Source organism: Dendropsophus ebraccatus, chromosome 4 (assembly GCF_027789765.1).
Source record: "Dendropsophus ebraccatus isolate aDenEbr1 chromosome 4, aDenEbr1.pat, whole genome shotgun sequence".
NCBI lineage: Eukaryota > Metazoa > Chordata > Amphibia > Anura > Hylidae > Dendropsophus > Dendropsophus ebraccatus.
Window position 1 is genome coordinate 43,437,663 of NC_091457.1, and position 25,376 is coordinate 43,463,038.

The following is a 25,376-nucleotide window of genomic DNA, read 5'->3' on the forward strand; positions in this document are numbered from 1 at the left end:
CCCCTTCGGGGGTGGTAGGGGGACTACAGGAGCCAGCTGCTGGGGGTCCTCATTACTAGCTGCAGCATTAGCGGGCAGCACTGGGGCAGCTGCAGGGCTGCACAGCTACATCACATGCTGCAGCAGCCACTGGAGCAGCAGGGGTTAATGGCTCTGGGAGGGGGTGGAAGCAGTCTCTGAGCCAGGAGCTGCTGGTCTGAGCTCCCATACTGTACAGAGGAGCATCATGGGAGGGTGCCACATGCCATCATCTCCTTATACAATGGGGGTGCCCTCCACACCCCGGAGCCTCTCCCCGTCATTCATCCCTCTGGTCCCTCTATCCCCATCTCCATCTCCCTCCAGGGGTTAACCAGTGACATCATTGAGAAGATAACCAATCAGAGCGCAGGGCAGCTGCTGGGCCTGTGACGCGTCTCCTCCCCCCCGCAGCCCGTTATATCCCACAGCCAGGCAGGGGGCACAGAGCGGAGCCGCAGGATGCAGAACGGACGCGAACCGACCGAGCGCCCCCGGGTCATAGAGATCGCCCGCAGCGCCTCCTTCAGCGCCAGCCACCGCCTGCACTGGTGAGTGGGGAGCGGGAGCCCGACCTGTCCGATCAGCACCAGCCCTGCCCCTATTATATATAGCGGGGGACTACCACAGCTGGTACACAACTACAACTCCCATCAGGGCACTGCTATAGAGCATGACTAGTAGGACCTATTAGTAGTATTACAGTATATGTGTACAGATTTATTATACCAGATTGTATTATTGTATTGTATGATAATATATACCTCAATGTATATACACATATCATGTAAGAACAGGAAATAGATTATATACTTATATTACATAGTATTAATATGATATGGCATAATCAGATATCTTCTAGTTATAACGCATTGGTGAATATTATATAGTATATTATTATACCAGATTGTATTACATTATATGATACTATATACCTCAATGTATATACACATATCATGTAAGAACAGGAAATAGATTATATACTTATATTACATAGTATCAATATGATATGGCATAATCAGATATCTTCTAGTTATAACGCATTGGTGATTATTATATAGTATATTATTATACCAGATTGTATTACAGTATATGATACTATATACCTCAATGTATATACACATATCATGTAAGAACAGGAAATAGATGATATACTGTAGTGTATATTATATAACATAGTATTAATACGGCATAATCAGATATATTCTAGGTATAATGCATTGGTGATTATTATGTAGTATATTACAGTTAAAGGGGTATTCCCCCCAAAATTATTTTTGCATTAATACGTTGCCCATTCGTAGCTTTCCATCTTTCCAATATAAATTTATTACGGATTCTGCACAGTTTTGCTGTTCTCTAGGTGCCCCCACCCCCACCGTTTGCATAGAATCATCAGACCTCAGTCCACTCCAACACGCTCCCTGCTCCTGGCCCCCACCCTCCGAGACGGCATCACGTGTCCTCCTTCTCTTCTCTTCTAACTAACCAAGCCAAACTGAAGTGAAGGAGGAGACTGCAGGCGGTGGCTGCTGTTAGAGAGGGAGACAGTGCAGCTGTCACTGTCTCCATCTCTAACAGCAGCCACCCCAGTCACCCGTACCCTATGCCCCCCCAGCCCCAGAGGTCAACCCCTGACTGTGCCCCCGTCACCCGCGTCTCACTCGCGCCCCCCCCCCCTAGTTACTCCATCTACACCATCTCAACTCACCGGTGCCCACCCCCCATCGCTGGGCTCAATCGTCACCCGCAGCTCACTGTCCCCCCTGTCACTCACCGTCACCAACAGCGGCACCTCCTTGGCGGTTACTGGCAGCACCCCACTCCCCCCGTCACTTGCTGTCATCTGCGGCATCCTCGTCACCCGCGGCTTACCAGCGGCATCCTCCATACCCGTCACCCCCCCCCCCCCCCCCCCCGGCATCTCACCAGGCCGGCCGCGGCATCCCCATCCCCGCATCCCACCTGGCCGCCCGCCCGCCCCCTCCCCCATCTCACCTGGCCGGCCGCGCCACCCCCCACCCCCCGCATCTTACCCGGCCTCCCCCGCATCTCACCCGGCCGGCCGTGGCACCACCCCCCCCCCCCCCCCCCGCATCTCACCTGGCCGGCCGCGGCACCCCCACCCCCCCGCATCTCACCCGGCCTCCCCCGCATCTCACCTGGCCGGCCGCGGCACCCCCCACCCCCCGCATCTCACCCGGCCTCCTCCGCATCTCACCTGGCCGGCCGCGGCAAACCCCCCTCCCGCATCTCACCCGGCCTCCCCCGCATCTCACCCGGCCTCCCCCGCATCTCATCTGGCCGGCCGCGGCAAACCCCCCCCCCCCCTATCGCATCTCACCGCGGCACTGCCTCCTCTGCTATACCAGCATTACAATCTCAGCTCTGCTATATCCTCAGCATCACTATCTCAGCTCTGCTATATCCTCAGCATTACCATCTCAGCTCTGCTATACCAGCATTACCATCTCAGCTCTGCTATATCCTCAGCATTACTATCTCAGCTCTGCTATACCAGCATTACCATCTCAGCTCTGCTATATCCTCAGCATTACTATCTCAGCTCTGCTATATCCTCAGCATTACCATCTCAGCTCTGCTATACCAGCATTACCATCTCAGCTCTGCTATATCCTCAGCATTACCATCTCAGCTCTGCTATACCAGCATTACCATCTCAGCTCTGCTATACCAGCATTACCATCTCAGCTCTGCTATATCCTCAGCATTACCATCTCAGCTCTTCTATACCAGCATTACCATCTCAGCTCTGCTATATCCTCAGCATAACCATCTCAGCTCTGCTATATCCTCAGCATCACCATCTCAGCTCTGCTATATCCTCAGCATTACCATCTCAGCTCTGCTATACCAGCATTACCATCTCAGCTCTGCTATATTCTCAGCATTACTATCTCAGCTCTGCTTACTTCACCATCTTTCAGGCAGAAGCATTGCATGATGGGAAATGTAGTTTCCTATCTTGATTATAGACCGGCTTTTAGAAAAATGTGTAACTCAGGAACGGCAGCAGCTAGAAAGACGGGAGATGGCTCAAAATACTTGGTGAGTAAGAGCAGCTAGGTTTGGGAGCATTACATTTTTTTAGCTCTTGGGGGGAATACCCCTTTAAGTATTATTACACTGCTTTGTTAATGTTATTATTGGTGGGAGGTCTCCTCCCTGGTTGTGTTGTGCAGCAATAAGGGGGGCAGTGTGCACCGCCATAGATCATATCTGGACGTATCCATCACTATAAAAGACTCATTCAGTCTCTTTGCACAGTTTTTATACATGGTGACAATCACATTGGAAACAGCAGCAGATCTGGGGCGGATGGGCATCTCTAACCTCTAGTCACCCCTCAGGGCTCCGGTCCAGACCATCAGCAGTCACCAGAACAGAGGTCCTGTGTGAAAGGAGCTGCAGCGGACATGTCCAATCACAATTCCTTTTAAACGGGGGACACAGGACCCTAATTTTTAGGAATTGGACCCCTCACTTCAGAAACGTCATGTATCCTTCAGATAAGTCATAAGTATTATAGTTTGAGCTGTTAACCCTTCGTCAGGATTGGCATGGTTGCTCCCTCTTAGGTAGTGGTGAATATGTTTAAAATGTTAACTAACACACTCCTAGGAAGAGACTGCACCTGTCCGAAATAAGTGCATCCTGCTGTCACCCCCCCCCCCCCCCCCAAAGGCTCTATAGTCAACATAACAAAGGCGAAATTAGGCATATGGACCCTGGCTGTCGGACAGACGGACCTTTAAACTAGAACATCTGCCACTACATTAGATAAGGATGTATGCTTAGTAATGTATATAGGCATAGCAGTGTGCAAGCAATGAAGAAGAAGAATGCTTTTTTGTATAGCGCCAACTGATTCCGCAGCACCTTACACAGTGTGCCAATGTAGCATATACTGTGTGTAATATAAGCCCTCTGACATAAAGTTTGCAAAGTCCTATTCAGCCATTCCTGAGAAAGCCAGGTGACCACCAATGACGCAATAACGTGCAGCTACAGACTCCCTAGAATCTTATTATACAACAATGCATCCACAATTTAGATATCTAGGGCCCTATTACCTGGGCAGTTCTCACCCAAACAGGGTAATATAGCTGTATGTAATAGGCCCAGCGATCAGCTACTATATATCCAGTGATGTGTCCATCCTGTGACCGCTTTTCCTTGGTCTGACAGGTTTATAGGCTCTCTGTCCACCTTCCTGATGTTTTCCCATCCTTTATTTTTTACAGTAATTCTCTATCTGATGAAGAAAATAAAAAGATTTTTGGCAAGTGCAACAATCCTAATGGACACGGTCACAATTACCGAGGTGAGGAGATGACTTCTGGTTATTTCTCTGTCTTTTGTTTTTTAGCTTTTTATATTGAACTAAGGAGGTAAGAATCTAATGCTTTTCCTCAATAACTGCATTAAATCAATGGATCAAAGCACCACTTCCTGCAGAACATATAGCAGCTAATAAGTATGGGAAGACTTGAGATTTTTTATTAGAAGTAAATTACAAATCTATATAACTTTCTGACATCGGTTGATTTGAAAGAAAAAAAATTTCCGCTGAACAACCCCTTTAAACAAAACCATATCTTGCTCTCGAAGTGGGCCAGTAAAGCAAGTAGAAAGGTTACAAATGGATTTTTTTTTCCTTGGAAATGTTCAAAAGCCATTAAGGCAACGACTAACCAAGACAATTCTGACAGAACAGTAGGCGTAAGCTTTACAGAAATGCAAACTATCAGTAATTCAAGCTGCTGGTCATAAATCATTGGAAAAGAAGCCATTTTGTTTCAGAACATTAGTGGTTGAAAAAGGAAACTAGGACATATTAGAGCACGAGACGGCAAGTCTGGGGCCCAAATGTTCAGCTGTTAGACTATTGGCAGGAATAAATGTAACCAACATCTGGATGCAATACTACTATAAAGGCTATGTAACCTACTAAATGCTCTTGTTTTTATTCTTCCTAGTGATCATCACTGTACGAGGAGAAGTAAGTGATTTACTTATTTATATATATTGCAATATAGCTTGTGGGTTGAATCCTATATCTAAAGTCATTGGGGGAGATTTATCAAACATGGTGTAAAGTGAAACAGGCTCAGTTGCCCCTAGCAACCAATCAGATTCCATTTTTCATTCCTAACAGACTCTGTGGAAAATGAAAGGTGGAATCTGATTGGTTGCTAGGGGCAACTGAACCAGTTTGACTTTACACCATGTTTGATAAATCTCCCCATTGTCACCCCATGCTTATCTAGTAAAGTTTCAATACAATTTCCCACCTTGTATAACCACTATGGCTATAACAATACTCAACATGCTCTATATCAGGGATGGAGAACCTTAAGCCCTCCAGTTGTTGCAAAACTACAATTCCCAACGCTTTGGCTGTCCAGGCGTGATGGGAAATGTAGTTTTGCAACAACTGCAGGGCCGAAGGTTCTGCATAGGTTCTAATAACTAGATGTTTGACGTTTTATGTTCCTTCCCATGTAGATTGACCCTGTCACTGGGATGGTGATGAATCTGACCGACTTGAAGAGATTTATGGAGGTAATGGAGAATTGTTAAAGTGAATCTCATTTTTATTTTTATGGATCTGTAAATTATTTGATGGACAACACTATACTTGCGGATTTAAAGGAGAAGTCCGGTGAAAATTTTTATTGAAGTGTTGTATCGCCCCCCCAAAAGTTATACAAATCACCAATATACACTTAATACAGGAAATGTACATAAAGTGTTTTTATCCCTGCGCTTACTACTGCATCAAGGCTTCACTTCCTGGATAAAATGGTGATGTCACGACCAGACTCCCAGAGCTGTGCGGGCTGTGGCTGCTGGAGAGGATGATGGCAGAGGGATGCTCAATGTTCCTCCAGTGCCCTGTGTCCCTCAGTGTCGCTCTGCCATCATCCTCTCCAGCAGCCACAGCCCGCACAGCCCTGGGAGTCGGGTCGTGACATCACCATTTTATCCAGGAAGTGAAGCCTTGATGCAGTAGTAAGCGCAGGGAAAAAAGCACTTTATGTACATTTCCTGTAATAAGTGTAAATTGGTGATTTGTATAACTTTTGGGGGCAATGCAATACTTTAATAAAAAAATTTGCCGGACTTCTCCTTTAACCACAGTTTTAGGTTGTATCTTTTCTGTGTGATGGAAGCTAAAAAACAAATGCATTCTCCAGAGAACAAAAATGTTTCCAAGTCAACTGGTATCAGAAAGTTTGTACATTTCTTCTATTTAAAAAAAATCTCAATCCTTCCAGTACTTATCAGCTGCTGTATGTATTGCAGGAATTGATGTATTCTTTCCAGTCTGGGATAGTGCTTTCTGCTGGCACCTCCAAAGCAGGAGAGGTTTTTTTTTGTTTTTTAAAGATATTTTAAAGGTTTTTTGTTATAACTGTTCAAGTATTAATTCGGTACATTAAGAATGGTGTACATCTAATCAAGAAAAATTACATGGAGATTGTAACATACGAGGACAAGTGATGACATAGTAAGAGGAATATAACATGTCACATCACACAATTCCTAACATATACCGATCTGTTCTGTATTCCTTTCTATTACCTATTGTCATTTCTATTACCTATTTGTCATTTACAAAATTTGTTATTTATCCTTTCTACTAAGGATTTTCATATAGTTATTCTATCCCCCCCCCCCCCTTTCCCCTGTACAACACTGTTCTCTCTGCAGGAGAGGTTTTTATGGATATTTTCTACTGCCCTGGGCAGAACCTGTCAGGGACAGAGGTGGCAGCAGAGAGCACTGTCAAAATAGAAAAAAATAAAAAAAATACACCACTTCCTGCGGGACCTTCAGCAGCTGATAAGTAGAAGTAATTTACAAAACCTTCTGACACCAGTTAATTTGAAAACATTTTTTCTCTAAAGTATCCCTTTAATGTCAGTGAGGAAAATACTACTTGAAGGGGTTGATAAAGACAACAAAGTAAAAGTTAAAGAAGTTAAAGCCATGATGGAGACTCCTTTATAGCAAGCAGGGAGAGTCTGCTTCCACACAAAAGATTTTTAAGGCCAAAGTCTCGGTGTCCCCTTAAAAATTTACTGTACAGATGTAAATAAATTAATACATATAATTCACTTGGCCGTGTTTTTCAATCCTCAAGGATTGTGATGTCTATAGCTGCCCATACCCCTCGCGCTGTCTCCCATCAGGGAAGCATCCTTATCTCCTAGGCCTAGGACAAGAAATTCCTTTTGGGAAACACAGAATTCAGGGGCACATGGCAACATTTTCTCATACTCAGCAAAAGTATACACAAAGCAATAGATATAATTTCATGTAAGTAATAATGATTGATTATTAGCAATATGTAGCATCATTTCCTTATCAGGGGTTTCCAGAGATAGTTTTTTAAACTAGAGTTTGGATACTTTAAAAAACAAAAACACAAGGCATACTCTCTTGCCCTGATCCACTGCCGTTCCAAAGGCACCTGGTCCTCACTGCAGGAAATGCCTGCTTACTGATTGAGGCAAGTCACTGCTGTCATTTACTGGGTGAGCAGGCATTTCCTGCAGTAGAAGGTTGGATCAGGGATGGTGAGTATGCTTTTTTTTTCTTATTTTTAGAGTACCCTAATTAAATAAAATAAAAAATTGCCTGTTAGGATAACCACATTGACTTCTTTCAACATATAGTGGGTGTATCCCAAACAGGGGCATCCACAAAATGCCTATAAGGTTCTATATTGTAGGCATTGAGGTTTTCCACTGTACTGCTTTAGGAGGAGTTTTAGATTTTAGCAGATTTGTTCAGCCGTATGTGCAGTGTAGGAGAAGCCTTGACCGTCAATAGCTTTTGGACAATCAGCATTTTTAAAATGCGTTCTATGGGTAAATTGACATAAGCACAGGTAAAATCAAAATGTAGTCAAGAAGATGAGATTTTCCACTTGGAACTTGATCTGCTGTGCATATCCTTAGCTCTTCAATCTCTTGTCACTGTGGATTTCACCCCCTTTAACGATGCAGGGGTTAATTACATAGTGAATTTATGTGAAAATCGAAGCCAAATACATGTGTGGAACAGAGACTGTCTCCCTGTAAGCTGGTGAGGCACGTGACTTCTCTCAGCTGGTAAGTAAACACCATGTGCAGGCCCTGTGCTCTAGTTCAATGCCCTTATTTTAAAGTGCACCTCTTATGTCAACTTAGATATGTCACCTTGTGTTTTTGTGTCTGTCTAGAAAGGTTTCTTACATTGTTGAGTTACAGTATTCCTTGGCTTTGTTAGATTCTGTACATACAGCTCTCTGGGCCAGGTCCTGTTAATTTCACATTAACCTGAATAAATGCTAATCCCTTTACAGGAGGTTATTATGATTCCTTTGGATCATAAAAATCTGGACCGTGACGTTCCTTACTTCAAAACCGTCGTAAGGTGAGTGTTGCAGTAAGTATTTTTATTGCAAAGTGAAGTAGATTTGGTTTCATCCATGATTTAGTCTTTTTTTAATAATGCCTATTAAATATACAATATTTGCATAGTGTTTTGAGTGTGCCTTAGATACTTCAGACATTGTCCAAATACGGCCAATAATCGCTTTGTGTAATAGGGCCTTAAGACATACAGATATTTGACTCTATGTACCAAGACTATTTTGAAGGAATTTTTCAGTTTTCTATATCACTGCTTTAAGAAAGGATTAAAATGAATTTTTTATGGTGAAATTTTGCTTGCAGCTCTGTAGAGAATGTGACTGTATTCATATGGGATGGCCTTAACAAGAAGCTTCCACCAGGTCTACTGTATGAAGTATGTGTGCATGAGACGGAGAACAACAGCGCCACCTATAGAGGAGAGTGAATCTACACCTGCAGATATCCAGAATCCAGGAGGCCAATACTAACCAGATGGAATTCTTCTCCACTTGTATGTGCACACAAAATCCAAACTTATTGTTTACCAAATATCGACGAGCGTCTCCTAATCCTACACCACTCAGTGAGCTGAAAGATACGACACATATTTTTATCTTGTGCAACTTTATTATTGCTGTTACGAGGTCTAAAAGGTTTCAGTGTTTTCTATAGCTTCAGCTTTCAAAGTATTTTCAAGGTCAAAGTCTATTTTGCAGAGAAATAATATATTCCATCAACTTGAGAGTTTTATATTGCTGGAAACGGATAACTTATTCTTTATTTTAATATGTAAGAAAACCAATAAGCTATCATTTTTCTTCCCTAGTATTTTTATTATATCCAGGGTGCCTACATAAAGGATTTAGTATTATTATAAGAGAATATATGCTAAGCACCATGTCCCTGATATTTCAGTATGGATGTACTTTTATGTAGTTTTATAACCATGAGGATATGTATTGTTCTAGAATGTTATGGGTGGGCTGCTGATACATGCTAATGTAATATTTTCTCTAGAGATATAAATTACAGCTCTTTTTAACATATGTTAGAGGCATTTCAGGTTTAACAATAGGTGCTTTCTAGAATGATGTAAATGACACTTAAAGTGTTACTATCATAAAAAACAAAATGTCACAATAGTTGAAGTTTTGGTTGGGATGTAGGTGCTAAGACCCCTACTAAATGCTAGAATGAGCTGGAAGAAGTGCTAAGCTAAGTGATTCTCTCCTCATGTCTTTTCTGCTGAAAACAGCATCTATAGAATGTCTATGGAGTGCATAGACAGTGAGGAGACAGATAGGAAGAGTAACGCTTGGCTAAGCATTTCTCCCCACTCATTCTAGTGATCAGTGAGGGGCTCAAGACCCAAACCAATTACAAAATTTGACATGTCAGTAGTTTTTTTTTAAATGATAGTAACATTGTTTGCGCAACAACAGCCGTTGTTATGAAATACGGCCGTTGTTTTTACATAGTGTGAACATAGCCTAAAGGAACACCTCTGTTCTGTTGTGTTATACAGGGTGCAAGATGAGAATGGACCCCTGTGTCATAGACCACCCCCTTGCCCCCTGCAACATATATAAATTTGTATAGGGTTCTTTCATTACTTTATTAGAAAGTTGTTGAACTTTTTAATATCAAGATATTAAATAGTGACACTGTGCCCAGTAGGACAAATCTCCGTTTTGCAGGGGGTATTATACCCTTTGTCTGTGGAGGTAAGCTAATAACCAGGTTTAGAGGATTACCCAGACTGGTTACTTGGCCATAAATCCATCGGCTAGGTCAAGACAGGATTTCAGATTCTGAATGTAAAGCAAAGTTTCCATTCACTGACAGCAAGCAGGAATTCTGAAAATTGAGGAATTAAATTCTGTATGTTTTGTTTATACTGTATAAGTGTTTAAAGGGTTCTTCTAAGATGTAAAACAGTCTGGGCAGAAATTAGTAAAATAATACACTTATAGGCTATGTTCACACTACATATATTTCAGTCAGTATATTTCAGTCAGTATTGCAACCAAAACCAGGAGTGGATTAAAAACACAGAAATGATCTGTTCACACAATGTTGAAATTGAGTGGATGGCCGCCATATAACAGTAAATAACTGCCATTATTTCAATACAACAGCCGTTGTTCTAAAATAACAGCAAATATTTGCCATTAAATGGCGGCCATCCACTCAATTTCAACATTGTGTGAACAGAGCCTTTCTGTGTTTTTAATCTACTCCTGGTTTTGGTTGCAATACTGACTGAAATATACGTAGTGTGAACATAGCCTAAATAATGATAAAAACTTAACATCCAACCACCATTGTTCTATCTCTCCCTCCAGTTGTAGGGAAAGCTGCGTGTCAGGTCATAGCTCACCAAACTAGTGACAAAGGACAAAGAAACATTGCAGGGAAGAACTGGTAAATATTGTATGTTATCATTTCACTTGTAAATCAGGAAGTGCCCCTACACAACCCACTATGCTCTTGTGTCTCCTAACCATATGTGAAACACACTACAGCCCCCGTACCTTAAAATACTGACGTTCTGTATATTGGCAACAGTGCCCCAAAACATGATGCTGTTGGGGCCTAACACTATCCAACCAACAGCCTATACTCCATGGAGCAGGAAAATGAACCACAGTCATAATGTCATCATTACTATTATTACTAACCTTATTATAAGGAATCACCTTATAATTTTAAAGGGGGAATAACAGAAGTGTACAATTCCTCTCTCTTACTATTATTATATATATTTTTAATGTGTCAGACCATTGTATTTGTAAATCCTTTATACTACAGTATGTATTAACATCATGGTTATAAAAAGAAAAAGTCTTTTGAGTTTTTATTTTAAGTGTCCTAAGCTATCAATATACTGGACGTCTTAGAGGGGCATCTCTCGCTTGGGACCTTCTTTGGAGACAGTTTGACATTAAAGGAGTTGTCTCACAAAATCAAGTGATGGCTAGGATTAAGGTCTGATCACTAATCTGAACACAAGGTTATTTTAATTTTCAATAAATAGCGGCCATAATTAATTGAAAATTTATGTTGTGTGAACTTAGCCTAAGGCTGCATTCACACGTCCCATAAAATTGTCCGTGGTTGCAGACTATGGATAATTTTAGCAACCATTCAAATGAATGCAGCCATTCACCCTATCTGTGCACGGATACCCACTGCCGCCCGGCAACAAAGATGAAAGGGGCACAGAAGACAAATACTCCCTTATTAACCTGGCCGGTGAACTCTGTATACAACTCAGTGAAGGGATACAGGATAAGTCATCTGTAGTAAGTAGGGAGTCACCAAGGATCAGAATGCAATGTACTCCTGGGAAATACACCAGCCTCCTGGTTACATAGCCACAATGGGGTCCACCCATATCAAGTGAAGAGAGGTGAATAGGCCGAAATGTTAAAAATCACATTAGAGGGCGACTGTTTCCACATGGATAGTGTTACATTCCATGCAGGACTTTATTTTTTTCCACTTAGTAGATTAAAAGACAACTTCCACTTTTCTAATCCTGTGGATGGGCAAATGTAAAGAAAGAAACATGGGGGAGACTTATAAAGCTGTGATTGGTTGCTTTGGCACCACTGTAAAAAGGTAGTCCTGGATTAGAAAAACATGGCTACTTTCTTCTAGAAACAGCACCACATGGTACTGGGTTGTGTCTGGTTTTGCAGGTTTGTTCCACTAAAAGTAAATGGAACCAACAAGCTTCAATACCACATACAACCTGTGGACAAAAAAAAGCCATCTTTTTTCTAATCCTGGGCAACCACTCCTTAAAGAGAGTGATCCCCCTGTCCATCACTGCATTACTTACAATGCTTATACACTTTAGGTAAAAATCAGACTGCTCATTGTCTTTGGTGCCTCTTCCGGGGAAATAATCACTTTAAAAGTTGTTTTCAGAAACATCAGTAGATCACCATGGGTCCAGCTCCTGGAGTATTACTACAGGAAATGTGGCTGAGTTTATGCCACTCTTGGGTGGTACAGCATACTGCCATATGGTTCACTGACACAAATGTACAGGTACAAGTTGCAGTATTTCCACCAGGTGTAAAGTGGGACTTCTAAATCCAATTATATAAGTCAGTGTAAACTACAAAATGAACTGCAGACACATTAGTGGGAATGTTATAAAATTGTATTTACATAGAAATTTGTAGGTTTCATGTGTTCCTAAAGATTTATCATAATATTCGTTTAAAGTGCCTGGATCCTCTTCAGCTTTCATATTAAGCCAAAGGCCCCTCCCCACCAGTGGGTCACTGGTTATCTGTACAGAATTATTGTCTTTCATAATAAAGGGTTAACCACCATCACGTGCTGGCACGTGACACAAGATAGTACAGAACAAAGAAGAGTCCGACTAGACCGGCTGACACGTAGCACAACAGCTTGCGATTATCCCTTCCAGAACGAGCCATTCCTGTGAATCGTTTCACGCTCCCGCTCAAAAGGCCGGTCACACTCATGAAGTCCGAGTCCTAAAGGTGAAAATAACATAATGGTAATGTACAAGTAAATATGAGAGACATCTCTGATCTCTGTGGTCAGAGTGGTTGTATACTACATCTGTCTGCTACTGATCCTGCAATGGGGAAACTGAACAGACATCCATGGCATAGCAAGTATTCTTGTCACAATACATCACAGGGTTAAAATCTGAAACCAAGTTGGCTTAACCTTCAACAAAAACAGTGCCACATCTGTGCAGTCTCAGATACTGTAGTTCAGCCCCATTGATTTGAACGCTGCAATACTAGAGACCATGACCAGCTATCTCGGGGATCCCTATAGGATGCACATGTAAATGTTTCTGCTCTCTATGTGACTCCACATGCTCTTAGCACAGAAATAGGAGCACACTGTGGATTTATATCACACATTTCACCATATTTGATGTAGCAGCGGTAAAAATAGATTTTTCGGTGGATTTTCAGCAGAAAATTTCTGTCATGTTTGGACCCAGCCTCAGGCCCTGTTCACACCAACAGAAAATTGAACAGAACACACCAACCCACAGTCAGATGTACTTTCAGCATGGCTACACTGTGGAAACCCTTTAGTGTGGCACCCCCTAGAACCCCCTCCTCCGCTCTGGGTTTCTGTTGTGTACATCTCAAAGACCCCTGCAGCATTGTAGACATCTCTGTACTATAGTCTGACTGGGGTCCTGTCATGAAGATGCCACTGATTTCAATCAGAGCTTTCAAGCAGGACCACGTGGAAAAGTGACATAACACTCCCCTTTCTGCATGGTACCGCATCTCCCACTGAAATCAGTAGGGGGTTTATGGTAAAACCACACAGAGTTTGATGTGAAGATGGATTTAACAAGGCCTCAATCTGCACAGAACTTCACTCATAAAACATTCAGTGAGTAGTGGAACCCTCACCATTCCATCCAGGTAATTGTTATGGTCGTCCGCTTCTCTGTCTATGTCCAGCGCAAGCTGCAGAAAACACAAGAATCTTATCACTGGGTAACCAACATGATGGAGAATACTAAATATCTGCGAGCATGAAACTGGCTGGTGAATGTAAAGTGGTAAAGGAAATTCAGGACCAGTTTTCCTCCTGAAACAGCGCCCTCCTTGTCCATTTCTGGTATTGCGGCATAAACCCTTACAGATGAACAGGGCCCACAGCCAAGAGTGACACAATTTCTGGGCAAGGTCACACATTATTTCCACCCAATCTACTTTGCCTAATAATGCTTTTTTTTAATCCATGTGGGGGTGTGAAAGAGTGAACAGCAAAAAGAAGATGTCAGCCAACACCTCCTGTCTATATCAATGGGAAGAATGTGGTACTGTATGACTGCCGTGACGTATCTCTAGTAAATAAGCGGTCACAGTTTGTGTCTCCTGGATTGGTACTCACCGATTTCAGCCGCGTCACTTTGGTGGAGAGATTGTCTGCGAGACGCTTATTCTCCACATCCAGCATCTCATCCACTGCTCCTGTACTGGAACCTGCAAACACAGAAGACAATATGAGAGTCATAGTACGGCCACTAGACTGAGGCTTCGGCGGGTAATAACCATTTAGTTGGGATTTACTGGCAGTCTAAGGGTAGCTTTACACGTACCGTATCGCAGCTGATTTTCCGCTGTGGATCCGCAGCAGATTTTACTAAATAAATGAACACAGCATTAAATCTGCACTCTAAAACCCGTTGCAGATCCGCAGCAGAAAACCAGCTGCGATGCGGTACGTGTGAATCTACCCTAAGGGGTTATTGGCCAGTAATTGTTTTGTGTAATAGGTCATGTTTTAAAGGGAATGTACCATCAGGCCTGGACTGAAGCACTAGAGGTGGGCCGATCCACCCCCAGTAGGAGGAAACCTCCGCCCCTCTATGACACTGCTCCATTAGAATCAATGGAGCTGTATCAAAGAGGGTCGGGGGTTTGCTCCCACTGTGGGTGGATCGGCCCACCTCCAGTGCTTCAGTCGAGGCCTGATGGTACATTCCCTTTAATCGGGAGGGGGACCTTTTCCTGCTTGAGGGCCATTTGAGCATTTATAAAATCATTTGAGGGCAATACACTACATGGCTGTCGCACCTAATGTTATACTCTGCGTGGGAGAGGCGTAGTGTAGGTTGGCAGCCCCTGGGACAAGACAAAGTGGTGCCCGGTTAGCTGTACTTAACCCCCAAGTGGTGCCTTTGGTAGCTGTAGTGACTCCCCTCTCCCCCCCAAAGTGGTGCCCTGATGGCTGTAGTAAACCCCCCCCCACCTTCCTAAGTGGTGTCCTGGTAGCTGTAGTTCCCCCCTCCAGTGATGCCCTGGTAGCTGTAGTTCCCCCCTCCAGTGATGCCCTGGTGGCTGTAGTTCCCCCCTCCAGTGATGCCCTGGTAGCAGTAGTTATCCCCTCTTGTGATGCCCTCGTAGCAGTAGTTACGGTAGTTGTAGTCCAGGCAGCCCCTCACACCGCTCCCTCACTTGCTGTTGGTGTGTTTAATAGCACAGACGGTGAGCGGGGCACAAGGAGCAGGCAAGCGCTGACCTGACAGATTAGCACTCACTGGCTCCGAAATATCAGGTCACTGAATACGGCCCTTACATCTATGATGATGATGATGATTGAGGGGTCACAGTTCTTGCATTTGTCACCAGAGACTAAATGTGACCATTGCTGGCTCTGCTGTGCCACAGCTAGTATCACTAGGACATTTACACTACAATAAAGATTGACTCAGAATGAGCATATTATGTACATTAACAACAGACTGTCTACTTAAAGGGGGATTCTACCATGGACACTCATCCCCTATCCTGTGGGGTCCATGGTGGAAAACGCCCTTAAATGTTCACTTGGTAAACTCTGGAGTGATGTGGAGGAACCTCCCCACACCAAAGAGGAGGAAACCTCAGCGCATCATCACCAAGGACATCTTTTAAAGGGGTTGTCTAGTGTTAGCAAATTTATACAGAAAATAATAAACATCTTTATGGAGATTTATCAAACATGGTGTAAAGTGAAAGTGGCCCAGTTGCCCCTAGCAACCAATCAGATTCCACCTTTCATTTCTCACAGACTCTTTGGAAAATGAAAGGTGGAATCTGATTGGTTGCTAGGGGCAACTGAGCCAGTTTCACTTTACACCAGTTTGATAAATCTCCCCTTTATGTTTACCTGTCTGCGCTCAGCCGATGTCCAGGTGCTGATGTCTCTGGTATGACTGCAAGCACTTCACTTCCTTAAATGGCTTGTTCACCAAAATTTTTTTCCTTTCAAATCAACCGGTGCCAGAGATTTGTAATTTACTTCTATTAAAAAATCTCAAGTCTTCCAGTACTTATTAGCTGCTGTATGTCCTAAAAGTGATGTCTTCTTTCCAGTCTGACACACTGCTCTCTGCTGCCACCTCTGTCCATGTCAGGAATTGTCCAGAGCAGTAGCAAATCCCCATAGAAAACCTCTCCTGCTCTCCAGACTGTAAAGAATACACCACTTCTTGCAGGACATACAGCAGCTGTACTGGAAGAACTAAGTAAATTACAAATCTCAAAGCCCTTTCTGGCACCATTGCCTGGAAAGAAAAATTGTTTGGGTGAACGACCCCTTTAACTGTGGACACTCTCATGCTGCCCGAAACATTTTGTGGGACTACAACTCCCAGCATAACCTCACAGCTACATTTAGTGGTGGCATGCTGGGAGTTGTAGTTTCACAATAGTTAGATGGGCCCAGGCACTCTCAGGATTCCTACTAACACCCCCCACTAATAACAGGAAGTCACGTCATCTCCATCATACCGGTCCTACCGATCACACGATCGTCCACACCGACCTACAACCTATACACACAAGGGAAGATCACTGCTATATCCACTACCGTATATACATTCCGTACCTCTGCCCCAGTCCGCCATGTTTGTTTTCTTCCGCTAAGTGAGCTGGCAGGATCTGCGGCGTCACACGCTCCGCCCCCTTGTTTGACGTCACGCTCGGAAGACGGAGTCTCGTAGCATAAAACCTGAAACCACGCCCTATACGCGTATCGTGGCGTCATCGCGTCACGTTGCCATGGGTACTAATGATTGTTTCTGTAATTGCTCGCTGCTTCCCCTGCTGGTCATTCCAGGAATGAGCCCTAAATATTGCAAATGGCGTAAAATGCTGAAATACATCAAAGCAAATAAGGAAAATGCTAAATATATAATATATACTATAAGCATGTTGTGTCCAGATATATGGCATGCAGATCATACAATGCTATGAGGAAAACACGGGCAATGATAAGTTCACCCCTCAGTGGCCATGCTCATGTGGTTAATAATACTTTCTAGAGACCTCATGAGACTATTCAGCTGGAGTGGTCACTAAGAGTATGACCACATGGTAACGATTAGGTATGCGGTGGCACCCACCAAGAATAGGAAGCCTGTGTACAGTGTGGTGCCATTAACTTCAGTGACCTGAACTGAGTCACCTAATGTGATAGGACTTAACGCTTCATCTAAGGACCCCTCCCCTGCAGCATGGTTAGCGCTGCTTGCATCATTCAAATCTGGTCAGGGCTGTCTAGCGGAAGCCAGAGCACTGGAGCAGCACAGGAACCAGGACAGGTAAGTATTGTCAGGGGAACAGTTAGGCAGTGACACAATTGTTCATGGAGGCACTGGCACCATTAAGGTGAATCTGTCACCCCCTGACCGCCTATGGAGATGGTGACGCCACTGGATAGATATCAATAAAAATATTCAGAACATATCTTTGTTACCCAAGTCTGCATTTTTTTTTTAAAGGGCCTTTATTCTGGCCATGAATAGTGTCAAGGAGGTGGGGCCTTTTGTTGCCCTAATCCTAAATACAGTGGTACCTTGGTTTAAGAGTAACTTGGATTAAGAGCATTTTGCAAGAAGAGTTCACAGTTTTTCAAAATTGTGTCTTGGTTTGAGAGCATTACTTTGGTTTAAGAGCTCCCTGTACTGGGTGGGAGCTGGAGTGGGGAAGGAGCATGGTCTCCCTCTCCTTCCAAATCATAGCAAATCCACTTCTGGCTGGGGCTTGCATCAGGGGACAGGACTGTGGAGGTAATCTCTTCATAGCTGTAACCCCTCTCTCCCCGGACAGAGAGTGCTGCTATACTGTGCCCACATCTGCCCTGCTTATTTCTGCTGTTTCTTCAGGTTTATGCAGTTACTATACATTATACTCCACATGCTGATTGCTATACTCTACAGTATCTTATAATATAACATATTCAGATGTTCCTAAATGTTTGTTTCATTAGTTTTACATGTTATTCAAAGAAAAAAATATATATTTTTGGGGTGTGGAACCAATTGTCTGCATTTCAATAATTTCTTAAGGGTTTGGTTTAAGAATGGCTTTGGTTTAAGAATGGATTTGGATTCCAGAACGAATTATGCTCGTAATCCAAGGCACCGCTCTACATCTTACTGTGCTTTATGCCCCGCCCCTTTGCATAAGAGAGGCGATATGGCCCACCATGGCCAGAATAAAGGCCTGTTTATAAAAATAAAGACTCAAAAAGAGGCAACAAAGGTATATTGTCAATGATTTTTATATCCATCCAGCAGTGATTGTTTGAGTGGGCACAGTAGTATCATTCACTAATATCATCATACTGCTTAAATGGGTACACAGTGGCATCATTCATTATTTCGGGGTACACAGTGGCATAATTATTCAGTTCAGTACACAGCATGTTGCAGAATTATATTTAGGAGCAGATCATCTGGCAGTATTGTTTTCAAAGGCACAGTATATGGAAGTATTCTATTTAGGAGCACCATGTGTGGCAGTATTATAGGTAGGAAACGTATCATGTGGCAGTTCTTGAAACATAGCAAGAAGTCTTCATGGCGGTCTGGGCTAAATGGAGAAGAAAAGGAAAGTGACCAACTGAAATCAAAGAAGTTGTCATCTGTAATTGACTGGATTACATTATTTCCTCAGACTGTCTGATGGGTACTGTAGTCCCTGTATGATCTGTAGCAAGGTTATGGCTGCCACCTTTCTAGTTTGTGAAGCAGCAGCACCCAGCATATCCTCACCATTGTACAGGTCACATATGGGGAGGTGTAAATTTACATCTCACGCAATTCAGTGGCACATTTGGCCCATGCTTAAAATTTGAACCAGGGCCCATGAGCCTTTACCTACAGATAACAGGTCTCAATGCTCCGCAGTGGCGCCATGTTGAATTGTTGTGGCTGGTCACAGGAATTAGGGACTTCTTGGCTGCTAGGCAAAGGAGAACATGAAGATACCAGCCTAGGCACTGGAAAATCCTAGTGGGGGGGACAGAGAATATGTTTTGTAACACTGAGTGGAAGTAGCAGTTGCGAGGAGATGCAAGATGTTAAGGAAGATGAAGAGACAAGTGGCTGAGGTGCCCACTGCGAACACTGACTGTGTGTGGGTAAATCCTCCACTCAAACTCAGTGAGGAACTTAACAATAGATTTAGTAAATTAATTTCACTATAAAAAAATACTCACTTCCGGTTCTGGCGCCACCATGTGAGGACCTGTGAAGAGGGAGCTCCGCAGCATCACCCCGCAATCCGGCAGCATCTCCCCCTTCAACGACAATCCTCACAGGCACAAGCACCGGGACCATACCCTGAGCCGCAGGGGCAACCTTTTGGCGCCTATATTGACGGTACCGAGCTCGGAGGTAGCCGTCAGAACACGCGCGGCCCTCCGGCGGTACCACGACGCCATCACTGGCCGCGGTGAGTTCCGGAAGACCAGCACGTTAGCCCCCGCACTGCCCTCTCCGGTAAGACCACTGACCTGGGACGGGGCGAGACCGCAAGAACAGCAGGCCGTGGCGTGGAGGGGACGGACGAAGACAGGCCGGGAAGCCTCTGGAGGGGTCCGCCATCTTGGACACGTGCACCCGGAAGTTAGGCCGCGCCATCTTGCCGGGCCGGCTCCCTGAGTCACTCCGGTAGCCAGACTCCACGCCGGGATACAAGTAGTAAACTGCACGGACTTACCGGGAGGCGTCACAGAAACGGACATTTGCTCTGCAGGTAATGGGGGTGCAGGCTGCATATAAACCCTGCTGACCCGATCTTCAGTAGGGGGAGAGAGCCACTGGCCATAATAGCCTGCTAGCTTATCACACTCAGCGCATTGCACCACCTTGCTGTACACCAGCCTGCACTGCCGCATCCCTGAACTGGTGCTGAGACGTCTCGCTGTGCAACAAAGTGTATTGCCATATCTCTGAACTTACACTAAAACGTCTTGCTATGCAACAGCTAACATTGCCATATCTCTGAACTCGCACCAGAACACCTTGTTGTGCAACAGCCTGCATTACCATATCTCTGAACTTGCGCTGAGACGCCTTGCTGTGCAACAACCTACATTGCCCTGGTTCCGAACTTACAGCGCCTGTTGTGTGGCAGCCTACATTAACATATCTCTGTATTTGCACTAAAACACCTTGTTGTGCAACGGCCTGCATTGCCATATTCTTGAACTTGCACTACAGCACGTCGCTGAGCACCAGCCTGCATTGCCATATCTCTGAACTTGATGGACCAATACCTGGTCAAAATGGTCACTAAATCTAAAGGAAAGGTGACCAAGGCGTCCAAGCAGGCGCCTCTGTTACCTGACCCTACTCGGGATGACTCGGCCTCCAACTCTAGCCTCCATGAGACTCTAAGCACTGCACATCCTGTTGAGCCCCATACTGATGATGCCCTATCACAGGACTCTTCCTTGGATTACAAACGCCTGGCTGAGGAAGTGGCTAAGCGCCTGGCCCCCGATATTCAGGAAACCTTAGCCAATACGGTGGCACGCTCATTCCAACAGTTGCAAAATACAGTGGCACAGAACAGTGAGCATATAGCGGACTTGGATCAGAGATTGCTCTCCATAGAACATGACATGGATTCTTCCTTTGCGGGTCTCCAGGAGCTCCAACAGGAAAACAAAAAATTGTGGGACAGAGTGGAGGACCTGGAGAACAGGTCTCGCAGGAATAACCTGCGCATAGTGGGGGTCCCGGAGGCTGTAACCCAGAAAGACCTACGCGGTTTGTGTGAATCGGATATCCCAGCTCTATTGGGCATCATGGACTTGTGCAAAGCCGAAAGGGCCCACCGTGTTGGACCTGATCTGCGCCCGTCTGGTGAGGCTTCTCCCGCCCGCAATATCGCCACCCCTCGCCCACGTCAGGTGATAGTGAGATACTTGGATTATACGGATAAAGCTGCCATCTTAAGGGCCTTCAAGCAACTGAACCGACCTCTGCAGTATAGAGGACACAAGCTTCTAATCTTTGCAGACTATTCAGCTGAAGTCTCCAGGAAAAGAAAGACCTTTTCCCCACTATGCTCCCTGCTGCATGGCAAACAACTGAAATTTGCCCTAGTGTACCCGGCAACGTTGAAGGTCTTCCATCCGGATGGTATCACCATGACTTTTCAAGATCCTCAGGTGGCCGCGAGGACTTTAGGCTTTGGTCCTCCTTCTCCCGCTCGAGAGGGTGCGTCTTCTCCACATCGGGGAGGTACACGGCACGGAAGCTCGTCTCAGGGACAGCGGGACTCTCCCCCCCATACAGATCCTCTATACACGGCTGATCCTACTGAGCAACCACGCAGAAAGCCGAGAGGGGTGGACTCGCCTGTCAAGCGGTCTACGGAGGCGGGATAGCGAGGCAACTCATTGCCATTAACCACCGAGGGACCCGGGCTTTGATGCCTATCTGCAACTGCCTTCTTGGTGTGCTTGGTGACAGGGGCGGGAAGCCCTGAATGTTCCAGTCTATCTTTTTGGGGAGGCACAGAGATGACCTACCACCATAGCTGCTTCGGCGGCCCCTGGCACCATAGCGCACCTGGAGGGACCTACTGGGGGATGACCCTTTTAAGCGCAACCCAATTGTCTATCACTATAATACTGTGCTGCCGTAACCCTTTTTTTTTCCTTGCAGTGAGACTCTTCATTGGGGTGTTGTATGTTGTTCCTCTTGTATTTCTTCCTTTTGCTCATCTTTTTTTTTTTTTTTTTTTTTTTGGAGCATATCTGGGTCTGGCTGACCGGATGTGGCCTCTGGCATATATGTTGAGTTACCTTCATGGGCTCTATGTGGGATTTTTGCCCACCATGGTGGAAAAAAGGAAGTCACTTACAAAATGTTTGCTTTCGAGTTTAAGCTTGGGTTGGGGTTTGTTATGTTGTGTTGGAATACAGTTAGAGGGGGGGTGGGAGGGCAGGGTGGGTATCCACAGATGCAGGAACTTAGATGAGCTAGAGCAATACTTTGCTTTATGCGTGTTACAACTTGGAATGTTAAGGGGTTGAAATCCCCGCAAAAACGCCTAATGATATTGAGACACCTGAAACGCCTAAATACTGACATTGCTTTATTACAGGAAACGCATCTCGAGGAGGCAGACTTCATCCGCATGCAACGCCTATGGGTTGGCAAGGTGGTGGGCTCCCCGGCGCTCCGAGGTAAAGCTGGCACGCTCATACTCATTCATAGGCGCTTGGCCACACAGGTCGCTACCGTTTCTCAGGATAATGGGGGTAGGTGGGTCCATATAACATTACAAGGCCAATCCTCCCCAATCAGTATTTATAGTGCATATGCCCCAAATAGCGGACAAAAAGAATTTCTTGAGGAGTTGAGAGATATTATCCTGTCTGATACCGCCCCGTTAAAAATAGTGGGGGGAGACCTGAATGTAGTGGGGAACCCGGCTGAGGACAGGAGATCCCAGGCGGGTGCTCCTCCTCCCACAGGTGGGAGATCAACGCCTCTGCCTATCTTTTTGGCGGCGACGGGCCTCTCCGACCTGTGGAGGGACCGACACCCGGAAGGTAGAGATTTCACCCACTTTTCCTGGGCTCACCAATCTTGGTCGCGGATAGATTTCCTTTTAGTATCCCAGCCTTTGCTATCTCGCATAACATCCGTTGACATCGGTGATTTGGTCATATCGGACCACGCGCCGGTGCTGATGGAGGTGAAAGATACCCAATTGAAGGGTTCGGACTTCCTCTGGCGCTTTCCTGCACAGCTGGCATTAGATGAAACTTTCCAGGAACTCGTGAGAGGTTGGTGGCTTGAATATAGAGCCAACAATCAGGCACACGTAGACAATGCCCAGCTGTTTTGGAGTGCGGCGAAGGCGGTCCTTAGAGGCCAGATCATTTCCTATATGGCTAAAAAGAAAAGGGAAATTAACTCCCAATTGGAGACAAGGAGCCAGGCCTTGCGGCGGGCCTATACCATGTTTCAAACTGTACCCTCAGCTGCACATAAACAGGAATGGCGGCAGGCCAAGACTGAATATGAGTTCTGGGTTGAGAGCAGAGAAAAACTTTTTTTGTCCAGACAGGAAGCAAGACTGTTTCGCTTCGGAAACAAGTCAGGCAAATTATTGGCGAATTTAGCGAAGGGGCAAAGGCCCATTACTACCATAGCCCAACTCCGTGATCCCGCTGGGTCCCTGAAGTCCCATCCTGCCCATCCTGATTTCTACGCACAACTATACGCTAAAAAGGATGATGAGCGGCCTGCCGAGTTGTTTCCCTGGCATCTGATTAGACTTCCCCGCTTATCATCGGAAGACAGGTCACTGCTTAACTCCCCTTTCACCGAACAGGAAGTCGCTGCGGCCATAAGAAATTTGCCAAATGGGAAAGCCCCGGGCCCCGATGGCTACTCTGGCGAATTTTTTAAGCTGCTTAGAGAGCAAATCACTCCTCACCTAACAATATTGTTTAATGGATATCTAACGGGGGAGGGGGCAATCCCAACTGAGGCCAACACAGCTCATATCAAAGTACTTCCAAAGCAGGGGAAGGATCCAGCTTCACCAGCGGCATACCGTCCGATCTCCCTGATCAACGTCGACCTAAAACTGGTATCTAAGCTAATGGCGGACAGGCTATCTTCCTTCCTGCCCAAGCTCATAACTCCTCTCCAGGTTGGCTTTGTTCAGGGGAGATCGGCGGTGGCCAACATTAGGCGGGTGGTGGCGGTGCTGGACGCTGTGAGGCGTCACCCGGGATCCCACCCATCCCCAGCCCTCCTGTCACTTGACGCAGAGAAAGCTTTTGACAGCGTGAGCTGGGGGTGGTTGGGAGCGGTGCTAGACCACACGAAATTTGAGGGAGCCTTCAGGATGTTCTTGGCGGGGCTCTATGCTGAGCCACGAGCGCGGATTCATACCGCGGGATTTCTATCGGCTCCCTTCCATCTCCGGAGAGGCACTAGACAAGGGTGCCCCTTATCACCCCTGTTGTTTAACATTGCGCTGGAGCCCTTCCTGAGATGGGTGCTGGGTAGTACAATACAGGGAATAAAAGTGGGTCAGGGGGAACTAAAGGTAACGGCGTTTGCCGACGACATTATGTTGTTCTTGTCCTCCCCAAAACAGGATTTGCCGGTCATTTACCAGATGTTGGAGACATTTGGCTCTATCTCTGGGTTTAAAATTAACCTGACTAAGAGTGAACTGATGGACCTGTCGGGCCCCCAATCCCTTCGTATCCAGCTGCCTCACGACACGCCGATTAAAGTCACCTCCAAACCAATAAAATATCTAGGGATCTTCATTGGGCGCACCCCGGAGTCGCTTTATCTCTTAAATTATCCCCCACTATTCACGAAACTCATTAATGAGCTTAGGGCATGGGAGAGGCTCCCGCTCTCCTTCCTGGGAAAATGCCATTTAATCAGAATGCTCAGTTTCTCCAAACTCCTATACCACCTCCAAACGATACCCTTACTGCTACGTCACCAGGACGTCGTGAGGATTCAGTCTGCTTTCTCGAGATACATATGGTCAGGTAAGCGCCCCCGGATTGCTTTAGCTAAGTTACAGCTTACAAGAGCGAGAGGGGGTATAAATTTCCCAGATCTACGGAAATATAACCTTGCCTGTCTGTTGCGACATTGTATAGATTGGTTGCAGGGTTCTAATTTTTACTCCAATGTACCCTTGGAAGCGGAGTTGGCTGCCCCCTGGTCTCTGGCGGCGCTGCTACACACTAAATACCCGGCTCTTCCACCAGATGTCAAGCACTCTCTACTATTGAAGGATACAATAGCGACCTGGAAGATTGTGCGCAAACTATATGGTCTGCCGCAACTGTTATCTAGGTATCTCACACTATGGAGGCACCCCGAGTTTACTCAAGGAAGGATGAACCCAATGTTTGAGCTCTGGAGGAAGGCGGGTATTGTGTCGCTAAGCCAGATGTTTCATCACCAGGTTAACAGATTTCTCACATTCCCCGAACTGTGTGCACGTTACTCATTGCCTCCATCCCACTTTCTGGCATACTCCCAGGTAATGGGGTTCCTAACCTCACGGCTGCGGGATTTATCGTCTTTGACTAAAATCACGGAGATGGATGCAGTGATTAACGATC

The 25,376-nt window shown here is 45.3% G+C and overlaps 2 protein-coding genes across 2 annotated transcripts; one reads left to right on the forward strand and one right to left on the reverse strand.

Annotated features, from left to right (window-relative positions):
• The first annotated feature begins 390 nt into the window (after window positions 1-390).
• Window positions 391-9,360, forward strand: PTS (6-pyruvoyltetrahydropterin synthase). Its single transcript, XM_069968339.1, has 6 exons — window positions 391-569; window positions 4,284-4,363; window positions 5,019-5,041; window positions 5,548-5,604; window positions 8,396-8,466; window positions 8,769-9,360. Exons 1-6 carry the CDS (start codon window positions 481-483, stop codon window positions 8,890-8,892), a joined length of 444 nt encoding a protein of 147 aa, XP_069824440.1. The 5' UTR covers window positions 391-480; the 3' UTR covers window positions 8,893-9,360.
• A 3,239-nt stretch (window positions 9,361-12,599) lies between these two features.
• BET1L (Bet1 golgi vesicular membrane trafficking protein like) lies at window positions 12,600-16,941 on the reverse strand. The gene is made up of 4 exons (XM_069968340.1): window positions 16,845-16,941; window positions 14,364-14,455; window positions 13,877-13,933; window positions 12,600-12,964 (listed from the first exon to the last, which is right to left on the reverse strand). Exons 1-4 carry the CDS (start codon window positions 16,861-16,863, stop codon window positions 12,797-12,799), a joined length of 336 nt encoding a protein of 111 aa, XP_069824441.1. The 5' UTR covers window positions 16,864-16,941; the 3' UTR covers window positions 12,600-12,796.
• Between the last annotated feature and the right edge of the window lie 8,435 nt (window positions 16,942-25,376).

Excerpts from the sequence above, each read along its gene's own strand:
- PTS (XM_069968339.1), top strand. The coding sequence starts at position 481 with ATGCAGAACGGACGCGAACCGACCGAGCGCCCCCGGGTCATAGAGATC. Across the intron at positions 5,605-8,395 it reads ACTTGAAGAGATTTATGGAG|GAGGTTATTATGATTCCTTT; the intron begins GTAATGGAGAAT and ends ATCCCTTTACAG. Across the intron at positions 8,467-8,768 it reads TACTTCAAAACCGTCGTAAG|CTCTGTAGAGAATGTGACTG; the intron begins GTGAGTGTTGCA and ends TTTTGCTTGCAG.
- BET1L (XM_069968340.1), bottom strand. Across the intron at positions 13,934-14,363 it reads AAGTGACGCGGCTGAAATCG|CTTGCGCTGGACATAGACAG; the intron begins GTGAGTACCAAT and ends TGTTTTCTGCAG. Across the intron at positions 12,965-13,876 it reads ACAATTACCTGGATGGAATG|GACTCGGACTTCATGAGTGT; the intron begins GTGAGGGTTCCA and ends TTTCACCTTTAG.